At 33.1% G+C, this 21,496-nt stretch overlaps 1 protein-coding gene across 1 annotated transcript in view; it reads right to left on the bottom strand.

Annotated features, from left to right (window-relative positions):
• Adgrv1 (adhesion G protein-coupled receptor V1) overlaps positions 1-21,496 on the bottom strand; it is a 509,007-nt gene that overhangs the window by 445,718 nt on the left and 41,793 nt on the right. Inside the window, exons 19-24 of the mRNA XM_077795043.1 lie at positions 21,081-21,298; positions 19,645-20,388; positions 13,389-13,762; positions 5,751-5,927; positions 1,947-2,127; positions 680-882 (exon numbers count right to left, since the gene is read on the bottom strand). Of these exons, the coding sequence (XP_077651169.1) occupies positions 680-882; positions 1,947-2,127; positions 5,751-5,927; positions 13,389-13,762; positions 19,645-20,388; positions 21,081-21,298 (1,897 nt within the window). The remainder of the gene's footprint in view (positions 1-679; positions 883-1,946; positions 2,128-5,750; positions 5,928-13,388; positions 13,763-19,644; positions 20,389-21,080; positions 21,299-21,496) is intronic.

The following is a 21,496-nucleotide window of genomic DNA, read 5'->3' as shown; positions in this document are numbered from 1 at the left end:
ACCCTGCTATATGATATATCTCCACTTTTACAGGTAAGGAAACTGAACTTAGGAAAAACTAAGTCTCCCAAGGCCACACATTTAAAGGTGAGGTTAAACCCCAGTTCTGTCCATTCTAAATCCGAAGCTTTTTTATGGCACTCCCCACTTGAAGAAAAAAATGATCAAAAAGACATGTAATTTCTTTACAATCTGGATTCTGTCTGATGGAGATAACAGGATTTGAAATATTATTTAAGAAACTTTTTTCTTTTTCTTTTTGAAACAGGGTCTCACTAAGTTGCCCAGGCTGGCCTCAAACTTGGGATCCTCCTGCCTCAGCCTCCAGAGTCAGTGGGATTAGAGGTGTGCACTACCATACCTGGCAAGAAACAAAATCTTACATGTATCTGATCCAAATCTACAACATTAAAACAAATAATACGAAAGAAGACTATGACAAGTATAAATACAAAAAATTACAGTAGCTATTTAAGTGTCAGGTTTCAACACAATAAAGCATCTTAATTTGCCTAAAGTTAAAAGGCCAAAAGGCTATCAGCATTCATTTTCTTTGTTTAGTATACTCTGCAAGTCCCTTCCAGTCCTCCAAGGGTAGTGTCCTTATTTTTACTCTGCCTTAGTTTTTAAAGAAGTTATTTTACAAGGACGAATGGAGCTTCAAAGGATAATGACGTACCTGGTAGTCCTCGGGACTGAAAGCTGTCAGGGACACTGTTCTATATTCCGCAGTCACCCTCCCCAGGAGTCCTTGTGCACGGACGACCAATAACCGGACCTCTCCATCCTCCTCCTGCACAGTGATGTTTGGCACACTGCTTGCCGGCAGGCTCATGGGGTCCTCAGGCTGTGGGGGCAGCCCTGTGGAGAACTGCAGCAAGCCTAGAGGAGGCAAAGAGACAGGGCATTCTTCTCCCAGTCGCCTACAGGACAATTCCTCGTTCATTTGAAGCAATCTTTTTTAATCACCAGGCCAAAATTCTGAGGGCCTTAATGTAGAAAAGATTTTAGGCAAGGGCGGGAGTTGTGGCTCAGTGGTAGAGCACTTGCCTAGCAGGTGTGAGGCACTGGGTTTGATTCTCAGCACCATATATAAATAAATAAATAAAAATAAAGGTCCTCAACAAACTAAAATAAATAAATAAATAAATAGAAAGATTCTAGCCAAGATTTGATGAACATGCTTTGATATAAAATGTTCATAAACTTTCATAATGTTAAAAGTATAAATGCTAATTTCCCTTGTCTTTACTCAGAGAAAGTTTTTTTTCCAAAAGAAACATCAGAAAAAGGAACACTGATGGGTTTTTAAAACATACATTTTCAAACACATACTTTTATTTGACTGGAGTCTTTTATTAATTCTTGAACCCATTGTGGAACAGGATTAGTGGGACCTTAAAGGATTTGTACACTTAAAAAAAAATAACTACAAAAACCAGTGTTTCCCAGGTTTCTACTTAGATTTATATTACTTTTCCATACAAAAATATTCTTAATTTAGTAGGACGGACATCTATGATAGTTCCCTAATTAAAAAATTATAACTTTTCAGCACACGATCCAAATTAATATAAATAGAGATAACTTCACTTCTTAAAGGCTAATAAAACATAAATTAGAAAATACTTCAATTTGTTAACATATCACCATATACTAATTTTTAAATTAAAGGAATTCTGATAGGCATAAATGGAATTGCTTTTTACTTTTAAAATATCCTGAAAAACTTTCCAAAATATATTACTTAAGTTCAGAAATCTCTTTTTATTTTCTCCCATAAATAATCTCTCTCAAAATGGCAGTTTAGAAATTAAAGACCATAGAAGTTAGAAGGTCTCAAAGAGTTCTGCTTCAGTCATTTGCAAAAAGTCCCTTAAAAAATAAAATAATAAAACTAAGTACACACAGAGTAGAAAGAAAAGCTTTTGAACAGGGTGAGTTACCAAATGGATGATCACTAGCTTTGACGGTGATATCTGTTGTTTCCTTCTCAGGATCTATGCTTGCACCACTGGTAGGAGTTGAACCTAGTTTCCCATCTCCAGGAATTGCAGAAACCAATGTCACCCGAAAATACTCATTAAGCTCAGGAATATCATCATCAAGAACATATATATTCAGAACCTATAAATTTATAAATCCAAAGGCATTAAGCAATGAGGCATGGATAAACTACTTACCAGAGGAAAATAAAACAGTTAAATTAAATTTAATTGAAATTTCTATTTAATATAACATTTCTACATAAGCTTACAAAATTAAAGCAAACATGTGTATATGCTTTTTATATGTGTGTGTGGATATAGATATACATGTGTACATAAATCTATTTTTATTTTATATAGAGAGAGAGGGAGAGAGAAGATGTGGTGAGAAGGTGCCATAACTATGAAGCAGAGAATGAGCCTCGCCAGACACCAATTCTACAAGCACCTTGATCTTGGATCTCCCAGGCTCCAGAGCTATGAACAATAAATCTGTTGTTTAAACTTCCCATTATAAGACATTTTGTTATAGCTGTCTGAACAAAGTAAGGAAGGAGCTGCATAGTAAAATTTTCTGTCTTAAAGTATTCTATTCATGCAGTAATATGTAATGTAAGATATATTGATATGCTATATAAATATCATATCATATCCTCATACCAAGGTCACCGGTATTGCCAGTCTCAGTAGAGTTCCTAATGAAGGAACTACATGATAGCATGTAGTAGGCTGGTAAGAAAGGACAGAGCAGTATGCAGGTGTCTAGAGTCTAATACCACTAATAAGTATTTTAGAAAGTAGATTTACATTGAGAATTAGAAGTCTGGCAGAAGCAATTAGTCCAAAAAAAGTTATGAAAGAAGTAACCATAACTCAACAATGTTCCATAAAATTTACAGCAAATAAAAAATTCCTTCTTTTTTTTATTAATGGATATATCTAGTGTCCCAGAGTTTAAACACAGACCCACTTTCCAAGAAGCTTATAATCTGTTGTAGGAGACAGATATATAAAAAAAAATTTAAAATGTAATGTAGAAATGTCATGATAGAGTTGTGTGCAAAGTGAGAAAGAAACAACTAACTACCTGGTAAAGGTTTTACAGAAGAGGCATTTGAAGCAAGCCCTACCTAATGGATTTATTACAGTTGAAAATAATAATCAGGAAGGATATTCCAAACAAAAGACGAAACATTGGCAAAGGCATGTGCTGGGAATGGTAATTAGGTCATAAATTCTGGAGCAGTTGAAAGAGCCAGATGAATGGCCAGGAGTTGGTACATAGAAGATATTTATGCTTCTATCATCAAGAATTTAGAATTTATTTCATTAGAGATTAGAGGTAAACTTCAGAATCCTAAGCAGAAGATGGACAAAATGAGAAATCTGCTTTAAGAGGCGGACCACGGTACAATGTACATAGCATGGACAGAGAGCAAAAGGAGATGCAAGAGGAAGCCTTAAGAAATGACTGACCTGAAAGGATGGAATTCTGAGCCAATGCAGTAAGAAAAGACAAGGAAAATAGCTGGATTTGAGAACTGATTGGCAATAGATGAGGACTGAGGGAAAAGGAGGAATGAAGGGCAACTTCCTGCTATCTCCCAGAAAGAAATGGGGCAACAGTCTGAAAACAAACCAAATCCAAACAGTCTCCGATCACTGACCACTGGCCTAAAAGTAGCCAGACAACTTGTTTATAAAAATGCTTTTCCAAAGATTTTGATTCAGTAGGTCTGAGGTATGCTCTAAATTTGGTTTCTAATCTCATTTAAATCATATTTTTATGATTACAGTTAATAGATGGAATAATCAATGTGTTTTTTTAAAAAAAGCAGTCTAAAAATGACAGTTATTACCTAAATATCATCATTATTCTTGAATCATGTTGTTATTTTCTTTAGGGAAAAAGAAATGTAAAAATTATAAAACATAATATTTAAATAATTCTTGACTAAAACATTTGTAACTATTTTACTTACCAAATTTGATTTGCTATTTTATCTCTTCCAAATTGTATATGAATGTTATAAAACAATGGTTCCCAATTACATTTTTATCTCATAATTGGTAAAAATTTCCCAAGTACTGGGGATTGAACACAGGAGCACACAAAAACAGTGAGCTACATCTTTGGTTTTTTTATTTTGAAACAGTGTCTTGCTAAGTCCCCTGGATGGTCTCAAACTTGCAATCCTTCTGCCTCAGCCTTCCAAGTCACTGGGATTACAGATATGCATCATCAGACCGGATGTAGCTGGTAAATTTTCCACAAGAAAATCTGGGGTATCAAGTCTGTTTTGTCAAAAAGAAGCATTAAAAAGTTATCACACTCTATCTTAGTTCATAAAGAAAGAACACCTTGCTGGTCATGGTGGTGCACACCTATAATTCCAGAAGCTTGGGAGGCTGAAACAGGAGCATAGCAAGTTCAAACCCAGCCTCAGAATGTGAGGCCCTAAGTAACTTAGCTAGACCCTGTCTTAAAAAAATAAAAAAGGGGGTCCAAGGGATGTGGCTCAGTGATTAAGTGCTCCTGGGATCAATTCCTAGAACCAAAAAAAAAAAAAAATGAAAGAAAGAAAAGAGAAAGAACAGTTCAAATCCAAGACAATATTTTTTAAAAAACAGAATAAAATATTATTCTGCAAATCAAATAATTTTAGCTGTATGAAAATTTATTGGTGTCCTCATTTTACCAAAGATTAGCAAATTCTTTTTCATAGACCTATTTGCAGATAATAGGAAACATTTGTTATAAACCATTTAATTCGTTTCTTTCTTCTCTCAAATTATATAGATTTGACTACTGTTCTGCTTTTTTTATTTTAAAAATGTTGAAATGATCTCTCAATTTTGTTATCCAATTAATTTGTTAAGTCCCTCAAACTCTCCTCAAAGACTATTTATTAATTATAAGCTTTAAGTTATTTGTATGAATGCCTGATGAACTATAAGCTATTTATATTTTAATGTAAAAAATTATACTGATATGAATACTCTAACATTATATATTAACCAAATATTTAAAATTCTGATGCAGGAAGAAATTTCATTCCAGTTTCACTATAGGAAGTATCATTTATTTATGAAGCATCTATTCAGCAGCGAGACTATTTTAATAAAACTGGAGGTAACTTGCACTTTTGAAGTACAAAACAAGTATCTCATTTCTCCAAATTTAATGTAAATAAAATGAAATTACAGTTAAAAGAATTTCTCATTGGCTGATTGTAAGAGTCCCATTAAGAACTGAATGGTTTCTCTCTGTATCAGTTATAACAAAATACTCACAACGATATACTCTCAAGCTATACCACTCTTATTATATTGGGATTAAAGAATAAATAAAACTGAACATATATTATTCAGAATTCTTAAATTTTCTTTTACATATACTAGAATATATATGCCATGATATACACCTCATCTCCTAAGTATTTTAAGTTGCTTAAATAGAAAAAAGCTGCAATTAAAATTACAGAACAGGGGCTGGGGATGTGGCTCAGGCGTTAGCGCGCTTGCCTGGCAAGCCTGCGGCCCGGGTTCGATCCTCAGCACCACATACAAACAAAGATGTTGTGCCTGCCGAAAACTAAAAAAAATAAATAAATATTAAAAAATTCTCTCTCACTCCTTCTCTCTCTCTCTCACTCTCTCTTTAAAAAAAAATTTAAAAAAATAAAAATAAAATTACAGAACAAACACAGCAGAAAAACCTTTCCAGTACACTTTCAAAGAAACAAAGAAGACAAGGTTTACCTCAGATCTCTGCCAAGGAAGGAATGTGATCGTTCCACTGGCATTAGCAAAATCATCAACAAGGTAATTAATGCCATTAGATTCGATCTGTGAGATGGTGTAAAAAACATGTACATAATCCAGAGCTCCTCTGGTTCTTTCCACCACACATGAAATGGTAGATCCCTCCTCTGCAATCTGAAATGGAACATAAATTACTGACATGTGTTATGAATATATCTATTAAAATCGGTGATAAAATCTTTCATGAAATCTTCTCTTTAACCAGAATTTACAACTTTCCACTTTTCTAAAAGGGACTAGAAGGCCTCTACGTTCCCCCAGGTATATTTCTGATTGCTAAGAAGTATTTACAATCATTTGTTTCCTCTCATTCTTTCATATAGATAAATAAAGCAAATGAATCATGACCTCTAAACTGTATATGCAGCTCACTCATTGAATCTCTTAGAGTGTGCCATGATGGTGCTAGATGCTATGTTTACAAAAGATTTTTTTTTCCTTTCAAAAAATGCATAATCCTTTCTCTGCATAAACATAATCCTAAAGAGAAAGACAAACTTGGGATTTATTGATGATTTCAGCACAGACCAGACCACATGGGGCCAGAGGTGGGGGGTAGAGAATGAAACATGACATCAGGAAGAACTTTACAGACATAAGAAGCAATACAGTATATCCGGAGGAATTATTATGGGAATGATATCAAGTACCAAGTGGAGAGCCTCAAGGAGGCTCTAATGTGGAGACAACAGTCAGATCAAAAAGGACATTTGATGTCATGCTTAATATGTTTTAATATTTTTGTCATACGTATATACAAGTATAAAATACATGTGTATTTTTCAAGAAGGTAATGTTTTGATCTAAAAAAATTAATATCAGTTTAAATATGGGGCAAGAAATTGAAACATTTTAAAAAATAAGTCTTCATACTTTCAAACTCTCAGGCTATCAGTTCAGTTTTAGATTTATGTTAGCAGATATGTAATTTGGAGGGAAAAAAAGAACAAAAAACTGAAGAGATTAAAAATACAAGTATTAGCTATGCACAGTGGTGGATGCCTATAATCCCAGTCACTGGAGAAGCTGAGGCAGGAGGACCACAAGTTCAAGGCCAGCCTCAGCAAATGAGTAAGAACCTGTTTCAAAATAAAAAGGGCTGGAGAAATAGCTTGGCAGTAGATCATCCCAGATTCAATCCCAAGTACCACAAGCAAAAAAACAATTTGAATAAAACCTGAGTTTTGCATGTGCTTTTAAATGCAATTTCATCCACAAAAATATGGGGGATACAGGAAACTGAATCCACCCAAAACAAGCTATATAGGAACACACACACCTCCAACATCTACCATCTGCCTCAGTTCACCACATTGAAGCTGCTATCACACTTCTCTACTTCTAGGGTTACAACTGTTCCTCCAATTTTAGATAACCTTCCTTCCTTCACTTTACAAGGGCACACAAACTGAAATCCTTCCAATGCCAACTTTTACAAATATTCATAAGGTCATTTTCAAGGTAATATGCTGTATATACTATAGTGTGGAAACACTAAACATTTAATGTACACAACGTTTTAATTATTCCCTTTCTTTTTAAATGTCACTGACCAAGTTTTTGAGTAGTGTTCTCCTAACCCCATCTTTTCCATAAGCTCAATGTTTCTCACTATATAATCTGGCATAGCATGATGACTTATAGGGACTCATCAACCATATTATGTTAGAATGAACTGTTCTCTGGGTGAGGCCATCCAACCTTAAAGGGTTGGAGAGAAAAGAAGGAAGTAACAAAAAGACCCAGATGCTTAATACAGCATCCTATTTAATTTCCACATAAAGTTTTGCATCTGCATTTTCATACTAGCAAAATAGAAACTGAGCAAATTGTCTGGTAGACAAAGAATAGATTTAATGTCATAGACTCCTGAGTGTCTTCATTCTACCACTTATCAAACATTCTGTCTCTTCCTAAAGGAGGACCATAATGTTTCATGGACTCTGTGGAGATTTATTGCCCTTTAAAATACAGACATACATGCATAATAAAAAGCTACATGAAAATACTATCTCAGTTTATAAGGAAAGAAGCATGCATATATCATTAAAAAGCAATCTGATTTCCATATATTTCAATTCTCATTACAATAACAATGGATTTTCTCCATTTCCCACCCTAAATTTTTTTGAGAATGAATATTTTGAATGAGTTAAATTAATAAATCATTCATCTAAGTATATAAATATTCAGCCCTTCCTTTCTCGGCAAGAGGCATAAATCAAATAGATCCAAAGATTCAGGAATCTGTGAGGGTTCCTTAGCAACTTAAATTTTTCCAAGTCAGAGAATAGCCATGCAGCATCCAGGCCTAAGATAAGAGATTTTTGTTTGCAAGAGTCACACTACATTTTTCAGTTAGTAAAAGCATCATCAAAATCTATAATTTTCTGAATGTTTTCAGTTTTAAAAAGGAAAAAGCAATCACTATCCTTATAAGAGTATGTATGAACATATGCTATATATCAAAATTGTATAGAAAATTTAACAGGTTAGTACTATATTCTATAAAGCAAGCTTTATAAATTTCCAACTAGAGAAGATCCTTTAAATATCAAGGGTTTGTTTAAAAAAATCACCTAGGATGCTAGGTAAAAATCTACCTTTAATTCTTATGAACTTAAAGGAGAAAGGACATAATATTTGAGGTTTGCTTTTAAAACTATTTCAGATGAAACAAGATTGGCAAAAGCCTGATAATTACTGAAGCTAGGTGATGGGCACACTGGACCAATAATTTTCTCTTGTCTATATATATATGAAACTTTTCATCAAGAAAGGTTTTTCATTCCACATTGCTTTTTCCCTCCCCCACCAAGTACGTTGATCCAGGAATGGGAACCTGAATCAAGGAGGTTTTCCAGTGGTATGCATTAAATATTTTCACCCAAGGTCTTCTGTAGACAACACCTCAAGAAACACCAGACTACACAATATAATTATTAATATGAATAAGATTAAAACTAGGGGCTAGGGTTGTGGCTCAGTGGTAGAGCACTTTCTTAGCACCTGTGAGGCACTGGGTTCCATCCTCAGCACCCCATAAAAATATATAAATAAAACAAATATTTAAAAGGACTAAATCAAAATTAAAACCTGATAGTATTTTCTAATATAAATATTCATCTAATTGATTTTTGAATCATGCTACAAACATTTAGGCCAGTGTGTGAAAATGCACAAGATCCACAGTACTCTTCTAAACCATTCTCACTAATTTCACAATAGAAATAACAGTCCTCACTACTGTTTCCTCTTTCAACTCAGGAATTTGCCAAATCTTCAGATCAAGTATTAACAAAGGTAATCAAAAAACCAGTTTTTAAAATGTATTTACTCGGAAAAATAAAACATAGTATTCTAAGCCATGAATTGTCCTTCTGCATTGAACAGAAGATTAGTGTTAAACAATTACAAACCCAATTAATTTTTAATTTTCTTTCATGCTTGGGTGATGATCTGTGCTATCAGATTATATTGATAAACACTTATTTCATTCACATAACATATGGCAGGCACTTAAAAGCAAACACAGTGTAAGAAAATGTAAAAGTGTAACATAACTCAGAGAAGTATTTTTAAAGGATCTCTCTTGCCTTCAGAAAATTTGAAAGGATCAGGAAGGGAAAAAAGTGGAATTTTCAATGTCTTTGCAACAATACAATGGGAAAAAATTTATGGAAATAACAGTAGTTTTTAATTGCGAAAAACAAGCAAGTTAAAGTTAGAGTGAAGACAATCCCATGCATAAAGTAAATCTAGTTCTCAAATATTTTCTTTTAAGGACCCCTGAATAGTCATAAAATTACGGAGAACTCTAAAGGAGTTTTGCCTATACTGTTGAAGTCTATTGATATTTTATCATATGACAAATATAAAATGAACAAATTAAATATTATTTAATAACATACCTTAAATACCTATGAAAAAATCCATTCTGAGCAACATATCTTTATACGTAACTATATTTAAAAACAAAACAGTGATAAGATCACACTGTTTTACATTTTTACAAGTCTCTTTCATGTTGCCTTAACAAAAAACAGCTGGATTCTTATGTCTCCTTTTTGAACCAATTGTTGTTCTCTGTTATTTTACTTGAAGTATATAAAGACAATCCTGCCCTATCTAAATACATAATTGGAAAAGGATGAAGATTTGCAGTCTTTTTCAGATGATTGTATGTTTTTATCTGCAATAGTATACCAAAATTTGACAAGAGGAAGTTCCTCAACATTTAGCTGCAATGTTCAAGCATATTTTATTACATTAAAATACATTGGCCTACTTTGTACTCTGAATCAATGTTTTACACATGCATGATATTATAATAATATGCAATGATTATTTGGAAAATATTGGTTTACTGAGTTATACATATCTTCTCTTTGTTGACACATTTCATCATACAAAATAATTATACTGGTTGATATCACTGTCAATCTTATCTGAAAAGTCTAAGTAATGGGAAACAGTCAAGCTCACTTTGGCAGATAAAAGTGCTACAAAATTCAAATTTTCATTTGAGAGATTGAATTTTTCTTATCATCAGCAAGAACTGTCAGTTGTTTTTCTTGTAATCAATAGCTCACTCTGCTTATTTTCATGAAAATGTCTGCCAAATACCCAAGTCTGAATAACTAAATGTCAGTCATTTTAAGTGAAACTGGTGTTCCATGAAAACAGAAGCTAGTTAAACTCATGACTCAAAATTTGTATAACTACTATTCATGGAGACAATTACGATGTTCTGATAATATAGCAGAAGTACTTCATTTGTACTTCTTATATCATAAAATTAGCATGTTTTAAACTATGGATGGTGAATAAATAACTGGTACAATGTGACACTGAAACCTTGATTTGTGTAAAAGCACTAGAAGCTATGTTTTTAGTACAACATGTCATTAAAAGGAAGAAATAAAAAAACTGAAGTATTATTTAAAAAGTTAGTTTTGACCTTGTGGACCCCCTGGAAAGGACCTCAGGAAACTCCAGGGGTCCTTGGAAATGGACTCTCTGGGTTACTTTGAGAACGACTTCAGTATGCAACCAATAAATATCATTGTTGTTTATGATGATATTGAAAATATTTGAGGACTCCTACCTCAAATCACAGAGATTAAATTTTCTATTAACTTTTTTAAGAATAAAACTGTGTAATCTTCCTGAAAGTCAACAAAAATTTTCCTATTTAATCATCTAAATATTTCTTTCTAATCTGGACACATTCTATTTCCATTCCATTTTGTTCTTTCCAGAACTTCAGCTTGGGTACTATGGTCTATGGAGGAAACTTCTCTCTTCTGCATTGAAAGGCTTGGCTAGTCATTTTCAAAGTCAGAAGTCAACAGGAATATAGCTACATACCTAGATAACTAAACCAATACTCACCACAATCTATCAGTGAAATTTAAGAGGCAAGCCAGCATTGAAATCTTAACTATAATGGCAGGTTTTAAAATTTTGTTATGTATTTTTTTCCCCATCAGTCTGGTTGTTCATGTAGTTTTAACTTAGTCAAAATACATCTTAAATCTGAACTGCTCTATGTCTTTTTCATGTTTTAATATTAAAATATATTCATAAGCTCCAACAAAGGTTTATTGAGTACTTATCATGCTCCATTCTTGGTAGTATAGATACAATAATAAACAATAAGACCATATTACACTCAAAGATCTTTCATTTTTGTGGTGGAGGGGGATAACCAGTAAATAAGAAGATTTTAAAATAACAGAAGGAATTTGGGAGTATGATCAATGCTATGAAAGAAAAAATAAAACTATGGATGGATAAAGAGTTACAAGGCAGAAATAGAAATCAGTTACTTTAAACAAGATGTTCACACAGAAAATGTCTTTGGAGCTGAGGTTCCAATGACTAAACATGAAGATGTGGAACAACAGTGTTGCAAAGAGAGATCAATAATGCCCAGAGGTCAAAACTGAAGCCACACAAGTCAGACAGAAACCAAGGAAGACAACAACATGAGGACAGATCTTGAAAGGAATCTGAGTTTGTGTGGCACCCCAGTAGTTTTTATAACTTGATAAAAGTCATGGGTCTTTTTTAAAATAATGATATTAACAACTCAGAGAGAAAGATAGCAGCTTAGAATCACAAGACACATGTATGTTCAAATTCCAGTTCTTCCCATTGTATCTGAGAACCAAAAGGGGAAACTAATATTCATTAAGCACTAGTAATCACTAAGCTACAAATCAGTCATAGGACTTGATCATTTCCCACTTACTTCAACTTGGGTTATCTTCTTCTTGTGCCTGAAAATGTCAATTTCTTGTTCTTTACTATAAAGAAACTAATAATTAATATGTGCTGCACCTATAATATGGACTTTCAGAAAGGCACATAAAATTTGATATATAAAAGTTCTCTGAACATTCATATAAAGTAGTTTCACAGTTGATGAACATTTCTCTTTTAAGTTGCAGATTTGTATTATGTTTGTTCTCTCTAGTTAAGAGGTACTCTATTTATGATATAAAAAATATGACCACCATTTGAAGATCTCTTATGATATATCACCAAACCACAGAGCTAAAGGGACTATGTGACATTTCAGAGAGCCAGGCATTCCCATTTAAGCTACAATGATGCCTGTGCTGTAGATAAATTTTTCAAGTCCTACACACCCCTATTTTTCTTAATCATTTCAATTTACATAGACATTTTTCTAAATGTATTAGAATCAACTTGCAAAGGGAAATGTTCTCCTGTTTCTTGGCAACATCCATAGACATTGAGCTGTTGCTGTCACACAAAACACCTGTGAAGTCGTTTCATTCACTCTCATATTACTGAATGGGAAACCAAGATGATTACTAATCTTTGAAAACATGGAAAGAACTGATAAGCACAGTAAAACTGCTAATGAATTTAGCTGGCCAAGAAGGTTGGCAAGAAAAGCATCTATACACAACACTGAAGAATGTTATAACAACTAAAGTATGCTTCGGACAAGGAAAAAAACCTCAAAACTCATATTTGAATAAAATTTAATTAACAATTATATATACTAGCTTTTAATATATATTAGTTCATTTACTTATACAGTATCCAAAGCAGTACCCCAAAGTAAATTATGTGTGGAATACGACTTGAATTTTCAAAATTTTTTTTTAAGGATAATTGCTAAGATTTACTTGCTGTCTTGTTTACTTTTTTTTTTTTTTTTAAGTACCAGGGATTGAACTCAGGAGCACTCAACCACTGAGCCACATCCCCAAGCCCTATTTTGTATTTTATTTACAGACAGGGTCTCACTGAGTTGCTCATTGCTGAGGTTGGCTCTGAACCCGCGATTCTCCTATCTCAGCCTCAGGAGCTGCTGGGATTACAGGCGTGTGCCACCAACTCATTAATTTGAATCAAACTGTGAATTTATAAGGGCAGAGACTGTAATTTATATTTGTAAGCACCACCTATACCACACACTTCTGGCCACAAAAGTAAATACTTTGGCAATCTTACCAAATAAAAGAAAGCCCAGACCCAAACAATCTCACCCATAATAAAATTTTTAATTACAAAATTTTCCAGCTCACTGCTCACCTCTGGTATACAAGCTCCTGTGAAACCAAACAAGCCATTGGCATTGTCACTCTTTTGTATGATTAATCTTGCTGTAGTATTTTCTCCAGAAATGTGAGCTCCTCCATATACAGAGACTAGTTTAAGAATGAATAACTCTTCTCCTTCCTCTTCATTGTCATCTCTTGCAGAAACAATAAATGATTTGTTAGTTTCTCCCTGTCTGAACTCCACATATCCAGAAATAGGATGTAAATCATTCTTTGAAGGCATAGCATGAAGTTCATAAATTTCTTCAAGGGTCAGTTTCCTCTCATAGGACCTTACATCCTGCATCAGACCTGTAAACCGGTCATTACCATTCATTCCTGCCCCAATTCTCAATATTCCAGGACCTGAAATGAGACAGAGGTTTAAATGCTACATATCAACTGTCATGTCCTAAATTGTAACTTAATTTAGAAAGCAATTCAATCTTATTTAAAAATATTTTTATATGTAAATATTTAATATAACTGATATACAAATTAAGGTTATGTTCTACTGTGATAAACAATGAATCTATTAAGCAATAACTAGAATTTATGAAATGTTGTACTAACAAAATTGACAACTATCTTCAAATTAAATAATAGCCTTATAAGTCATTCTGTCAGTCTGTCTAAAACCATTTTAGGATTTAAAAATAACTACACACATATACATATAATCATACATGTATTTTGCTTGTGTGTATGTGTATTTGGATACACATTTCTTCATGACTTTTTATTAAATTTACTTGCCCGTCTAAAAATGGAATGGTCTAGTTCACTCACAACTTTAAAACTTTAGTATTCCTATTCTTAGAGAACTTCAAAGATTGATGTATTAGAAACTCATCTTGAGCTAAATGAAGAATTCAGAAAAAAAATAGTTTCCATGGGTCAAATATATTTCTTTATCCAAATAACTAGTGGAATAAATACAGAAATCAAAGCATTTCTTCCCAGAAACATTATATGTGAGTCTTAGGGACTTTTTATAATAACATGCAGCCCAACAATGCTACTTCAATGACAACACTTCTCAGGATTTTACCAGTTCTTGTTTGTCTCCTTATTTCTTGCCTAATAATTCAGCTAAGATAATGAATTATGTAAAGTGAGAGTTTGGCAGTGATTCTGGAAAAGAATGCTCTAAATGTTTCCTATCAATAGTCTCAATGAAGGCAGTTTTACAAATTGTTACCCAGGTTGCTCCTTTAGTGAAGTCACAAGTATTATACACATTATCACAAGTGTGCCTACTATGGAGACCACTTTCCTGCCCAGTAAACCAGAACCACTCCTCTGAACTCCAGGCTGGTGATAAATCCTATGATGTGCTCCCTCCTCTAGAGTTATTTATCAGCTTTAATGACGTAAGTTTCCTAGTCCTCATAAAACTATCTGTTGCAGTCAAGAGACTGCATAGAGTCAAAGATATAGAAGTGGTCAGCTCTTCTTTAGTTTTGTTTCTGTGATAAACTAAAAGAATACTGAGTTAAAAGATTATATTCAGGTTTTGGCTCCTCTATAACTTGGCCATGTGATGCTAGTTAATTTATTTACCAATTCTGACTTGTATTTTCTTACCTATAAAATATTTAATAAATTATAGTGAAGTTAAAATTTGGTAATGTATGAAAAAAGCCATTTAAATATAAAACACTATATAAATTTGAGGCATTCTAAATGCTTTGTTTCTATGACTACTTCTCTGGAACAAACATTATCAATATTTCTCTAATTTTAGTGTCAACTATTTAAGCTAAAATGCTAAATCATCCAAAACAAAAAAAGTTATAAAGACACTACAATGTCATAATGGTCCCTTCGGAATGGAGAGAACATGGTAATATTCACCTTACATTTTTTTAAAATTTATATATATATATATATTTTTTGAACCTTTATTTTATTTATTTATTTTTATGTGGTGCTGAGGACAGAACCCAGCACCTTGCACATGCTAGGCGAGCGCTCTACCACAATCCCAGCCCTGCATCTTAATATTATTCTAAGCTTTTTAAATTTTATAAAATGCATATATATTACTTTGACAAGGAAGTAAAAATTGGTGATATATATATTTTTATAGATATAAAAATTTCAACAATACACTTAATGTTTATAATGGTGATCTTAGAATTATGGTAATGAGAATGATTGTTATTTTTTGTTTTATATGTGTACTTTTAAATTTTCCTAGATTTCTGTATTGACCATATAATTATTTCTTTAAAAATACAAATTTTTGAAACCATCACAAACCTACCAAAATGGTTTTCTAAAGATAAAATAAGCATTGGTGAAATGGTACTTTGATACACCAAACGTGATAATATAAATAGGTTCAACCATTTTGGAAAACTGCTAGGTTTTATCTATTAAAACTGAATAAACACACACACACACACACACACGCACACACACACACACACACACAATGATTCAGCAATTCCAGCAGAGAAAATTTCATCCAAAAAACTTATATAAGAATATTCAAGAGAAATGCTGAATGCAATAGCCCAACATTGGAAACAATGCAAACAAATTTAAAATACCATGAAAAAATACTGTTCTAATTACACAATGGAATACTATAAAAACATGAGCATGAGGTATGTAAAATAGGCAAAAATATGGATGAACCTCAAAAACAGTGCTGAGCAAAATAAGTCAGACATTCAATTCTATTTACCTCAATTTTAATACAGGAAAAATCAATATTAATGCTCTTAAAAAATACCAATCATAGGTGGGCAGGGTAGTAAGTTACTAACTAGAAAAGAACCACCAGTTACTTCTAGAATGCTCTATTTCTCGATCTGAAGGCTGGTTACACTATGTGGATGATGAAACTAATGATATTCAAGTTTTATAGTTCATCTATCTGTACTTACAATACTTATCATTTATACACTTTTAATATGTTTTCCTTTAAATTAACATGTAAAAATACATAGGGTACATAGGGTACATCAATACATACGTACAATATGCAATGATCAGATCAAGGTAAAAGGCATATCTATCACCCAGACATCATTTTTCATGTCGGGACGTGCAAAATTCTCTCTACTAGTTATTTTGAAATATTCAATTATTTGTTGTCAACTACAGTTAACCCAATGTGCCATGTAAAATTAGAAGTTATTCTACACCCTTGTACCCATTAATCAACCCTCTCTCCTACATCCTTCCCAGCTTCTGGTCACCACGATTCTATTTTCTACTTCTACAAGATTAACTTTTTAACTTTCACATATAAGTAAAAACATGTGATATTTGTTTATGCACCTGATTTCCTTCTCTTAATATAATGTTCTTTCTACTTCTATTCATGTTAGAATTTCATTCTTTTTGTGGCTGAATAATATTCCATTGTGTATATATATTTTTTCTCATCCATTCACCTAGAATAATTCCATACACTGTCCACTAAGAATAGTGTTTCAACAAATGTCACTTCGACATATTCAGTTCAATTCCTTTGATTTGGATATATACCCAATGCAATTGCAGGTTCACATGGTAGTTATATTTCTAGATTTTGGAGGAAAACTAGAATACTGTTTTCCAAAATGGCTATACTAATCCATATCCCTACCAGCAGTGTATGAAAGATTGCCCTTCTCCACCTCCTCACCAATATTTGTTATTTTTTGTCTTTTTGATTACAATAACCCTTCTAAGTGGGTGAAATGATATCTCATTGTGATTTTGATTTGCATTTCCCTGATAATTTGTGATATTAAACTTTTTTTCATATACTTGGTGTAATTCATGTAATCTATTTTGAGAAATGTCTGTTCAAGTAATTTGACTAATTTTTAATTTGATTATTTGAAGGGTTTTGCTGTAGAGTTGTCTGAGTTCCTTATATACTACAGAAACTAATCCCTTACTGGATAAATATTTTCTTTTTTTTTTCAGATATTTTCTCCCATCCCATAGGTTCCCTTCTCTTATGTTGAATTTTATTGAATGCTTTGGCTATATTGATTGAGATGACCATATGGTTTTTAATCCTTCATTTTGTTTATGTTTGATATTGATCAATTTGCATATCTTGAAACATCTTTAATTCCTAGCAATAAATCCTATTTGATTGTGTGTATGATCTTTTTTAGGTGCTGTTGGATTCAATTTTGCTAGTATTCTTTTGAGGATTTTTGTACCTCCATTCATGGGGGATATTGACCTGTGCTTTTCTTTTTGCGTATATTCTTGTTGGCTTTTGTGTCAGGACAATGCTGACCTCAAAAATGAGCTCTGCAGCATTCCCCCTTTCACTTCTTTGGACTAGCTTGAGAAGTATTGACATTATTTCTTATTTAAAAGTTTGGTAAACTTCAGCACTAAGGCCATTTGGTCTGGTCTTTTCTTTTTGGAAGACTTTCTATTACAGATTCTATCTTGTTAATTGTTATTGGTCTGTTCACATTTTCTGTGATCTCTTGGTTAGATTTTAGTAGGTTATATGTGTACATAAATTAATCCACTTATAGGTTTCCAGGTTTTTGCATATAGTAGTTCATAATAGTTCCTAATAATTATTTGTATTTCCCTAGTATCAGATGAAATGTCTCCTTTTTCATCTCTGATTTGATTTATTTAGACTCCCAAAGACCAATGCCTCTGCTTTTCTGGACCACAGTGATCTAAAAGTCTGAGAAGAGGAAGAGGCTATTCAACTGCTTCTTGAGGCAATGGAGGATGGATAAGGCTGCTCAGTTGCTTCTTGGGTACCTCAATGGGCCAAGCTACTCAGGAAAGGTTGCTTGGCTGCTTCTTGGGGTTGTGGGTGGATACATGGGGTTTCTGTGTGCTGAGGTACTCAGGCACTTCAGTATATTTTGTAATATATGTTATATTTCATTGATAACTTTAAAAAATAAATACATATGTGGTTTTAATTTTTTCTTTCCAAGTGACACATTCAAAAATAGTATAAGTTCTTTGCAGGAAGCCAAACAAAGGAAAGAAATACCAGTATTCACAATCCCCAATCTTTTTCATTTTTGTTCTACCACCATTACTTTCACTAAAGGAATCAAGGTTAATAGAGGAAAGTGTGAAAATACACTTTCATCTGTTAACCTTGATAAAATAGAATCAAATCATTAAATGGAGTGAATTGGTGATATAATAGATAAAACCAACATTTGTGTGTATACATACACACAATCAGAAAGTGAATAATTTAATGCCATAGAATATTTCTAAGCACAGTCCTTGGGCAGACATTGGTAGATGTGTACATGATGTTTGTTTTTTTCTATATTATTTATTCTGGAAAAACTGCAGAAGTTAACACCAAATGGTGGAGATTCAGAGGGAAAATACAACACTATAGCCACTTAATCTCTGATCTATCTTCTCATTTAATATAAAATAGAATCAAATTATAAAATGGAGTGAATTGGTGACATAATAGATAAAACCAGCATTTGTGTGTATACATACACACAGATGAATTACTCATGGAAACAGTATGTGGTTTGTCTTAAAGCCAACAAAAATTATCTCTTCAAAACACTCCACAGAATTCACTAATTTATCTCCTGATACTATAAATACTGTAATTATTTTAATGTGATTTTTTTCCTGATTCCTTTTTACCTTATGCCTACCCACATCTACTTCCAACTACACTGAACCAGTAGCAGATCCCCAGGTACAATACTCTGCTTCATATGTCTACACTTTTGCTATTCTTCTGCCTGAAAAATTATTCTCTACTACTCATGAGAGGAATAAATGATCCTCCTTTAGAGTTTTTTCAATAAATGATCCTCCTTTGGAGTTTTTTCATTCTTTCTAAATTTATTACAGTAATCTGTCTATACTTCTTCTAAAGCCTATTTATGAACAAAGACTCTTTGATGCATCTCTGAAACATTTAGTGCAGAATTTATCATGGTCTTGATAGGCACATCGTTTTGTTCAAAGAAAATAAGGCAATACAAAAACAGTTTTTAAATATCTGCAAGACTAGTATGGCAATATGTAAAAACGTGGATGTGTAACAGATGTGATTCTGCAATCTGTATACGGGGTAAAAATGGGAGTTCATAACCCACTTGAATCAAATGTATGAAATATGATATGTCAAGAGCTTTGTAATGTTTTGAACAACCAATAATAAAAAAATAAATATCTGCAAGCTTTTTTTTAAAAAAAATCAAAATTTAGTTGAAGATTTTAGAACCTAGAAATTTCAAAGTCCTAGTTGCAAAGATGACACTCACCATCACTAATGGCTTCCCCTTTCAGACTCTTGATTCCTCTTGGCATTGCATTTCCATCCAGGTAGAATTCAATTATACCATCGTCCAGGATAATTAGAAGATGAAGCCAAACACCTTCTTCTAAATATTTCTTGACTGTTGTCTTGGCAATGTATGTAGCATTGGATCCCAAAGTTTTATAATGAAGGGAAAATGTCACATGGGACTCATTTGTTTGAATTTTCACCCCATAGTAGATGCTTCCATTACCATTATCCTTTGCTATAACAAATCCATTTGTATTGGCATTAGGCATTACCCAAGCTGAAAATGTGAAGTTGGCAATTGTGTTATTCCTAGAGGGGTGATATTTTGCGTTAACAGTCCCAAATGCACCTTCCAGTCCACTGAAATACAAAGCATCTGTTCCAGTATGGTGACGCCGCATGTGTGGTTGTAAATGCACAGTGCTGGGGAAAATTCCAACCAGTAGAAAATCTATCATTGGGGGCAGACCAGACGTGAACTCACTGGACACAATTTCCCAGCCTACTCGTACATCACCAAAGACACCTTGTTGCCTCAAAATGGTGAAGTTGGTAATATAAGACATGTCATCTTCTGAGAGCACATCTTCTGCCACTTCTCTCTCTAAGCACTCTGAATCCAAGATGAAAATTCCAAAAGGGTCATCATTGAATGGAATCATTACTGTCACCTGAAGGTTGGTTTCTGCAAATTGGCCTCCAGGACCTGGGGACCCACCTGTAATAAGAAAATTTGTAATGAATGAAAAACCAGTTGAAGTACTTTCCAGTATAACATATAAAAAAATTGTAGCATATGAACTTCTAGTTAAATAATTTATGCATCATCAATGAGCCATAGTATCACCATGTGGCTTTCACCATATTTTGGGGGACATATCAAATAACACTGATTCATCACAATTTTATAATCAGTCAACCCTGAACAAAAGCTATAAACTGGAGATGTTAAATTCCTATGCTTAAAACCAGAAGTGACAAGAAAGCAAATCGTTTAAATTATGGCAAAGCTTTAAACCACTATGAATTTGTACTTCCTAACTTCCTTTAATATTTTAGGAGAAATACAACATTTGATGTAGAAAAAGTCTATTCACAAGTTTCATGGTGAAGGTAAGCCTCTATCTATACAACTGAACCCAAGTAAGACCATAAAATGAGACTAAAAGCAACATTTTGGGGCTGGGGGTTTAGCTCATTGGTAGAGCCTATGCTTAGCAAGCACAAGGCCCTGGATCTACCCCCAGCATAAAAAATAAATAAATAAAAATAGATAATAATTCTACCAAGAAGGGTACTTTGATATTTAAAATCAGAAAATCAAGACAGACACACTTCTTTCATCAATTGGATTTAAGTTATAAAATATAAAATGTTGTTGGAAAAATAAGAGATGGAAAAACACAGCACCTGTAATGTTTATGAGCTTTAGAATATAAAATTCATTGAATTCGGGAATTTTATCTGGAAAAGCATGGAGAATTATTGGTTTTGCTCCTTCTCCATCCATGAAATTAACAGTTCCTGAAGTTTCATAGAATTCTTGTCCATGTTGCAGAACAGAATCATTCTGGAACAGCTGCCAAGCCACAGTCACATTACCAAAATGTCCTCTGTGCCTCAAAATCCTACATAATAAATTGAATAAAATTAGTTTTTATGAATGCATAGGAAATATAACTCTAGTAGGAGCAGTTAATGCTATCTCCTTAAGTGAACTAGCCAACCAAGAGAAGATGAAATAGAACTTTCAATACACAGAAATGTCAGCTGAAAAGTCTTCAAAGCAGAAACTTGAATACAAATTCTAAGGTCAAGTGGAAAAT

This window comes from Urocitellus parryii, chromosome 1 (genome assembly GCF_045843805.1).
Source record: "Urocitellus parryii isolate mUroPar1 chromosome 1, mUroPar1.hap1, whole genome shotgun sequence".
Lineage (NCBI taxonomy): Eukaryota > Metazoa > Chordata > Mammalia > Rodentia > Sciuridae > Urocitellus > Urocitellus parryii.
The sequence above is the reverse complement of the archived record's forward strand: the minus strand, read 5'-3'. Positions and strand labels throughout refer to the sequence as shown.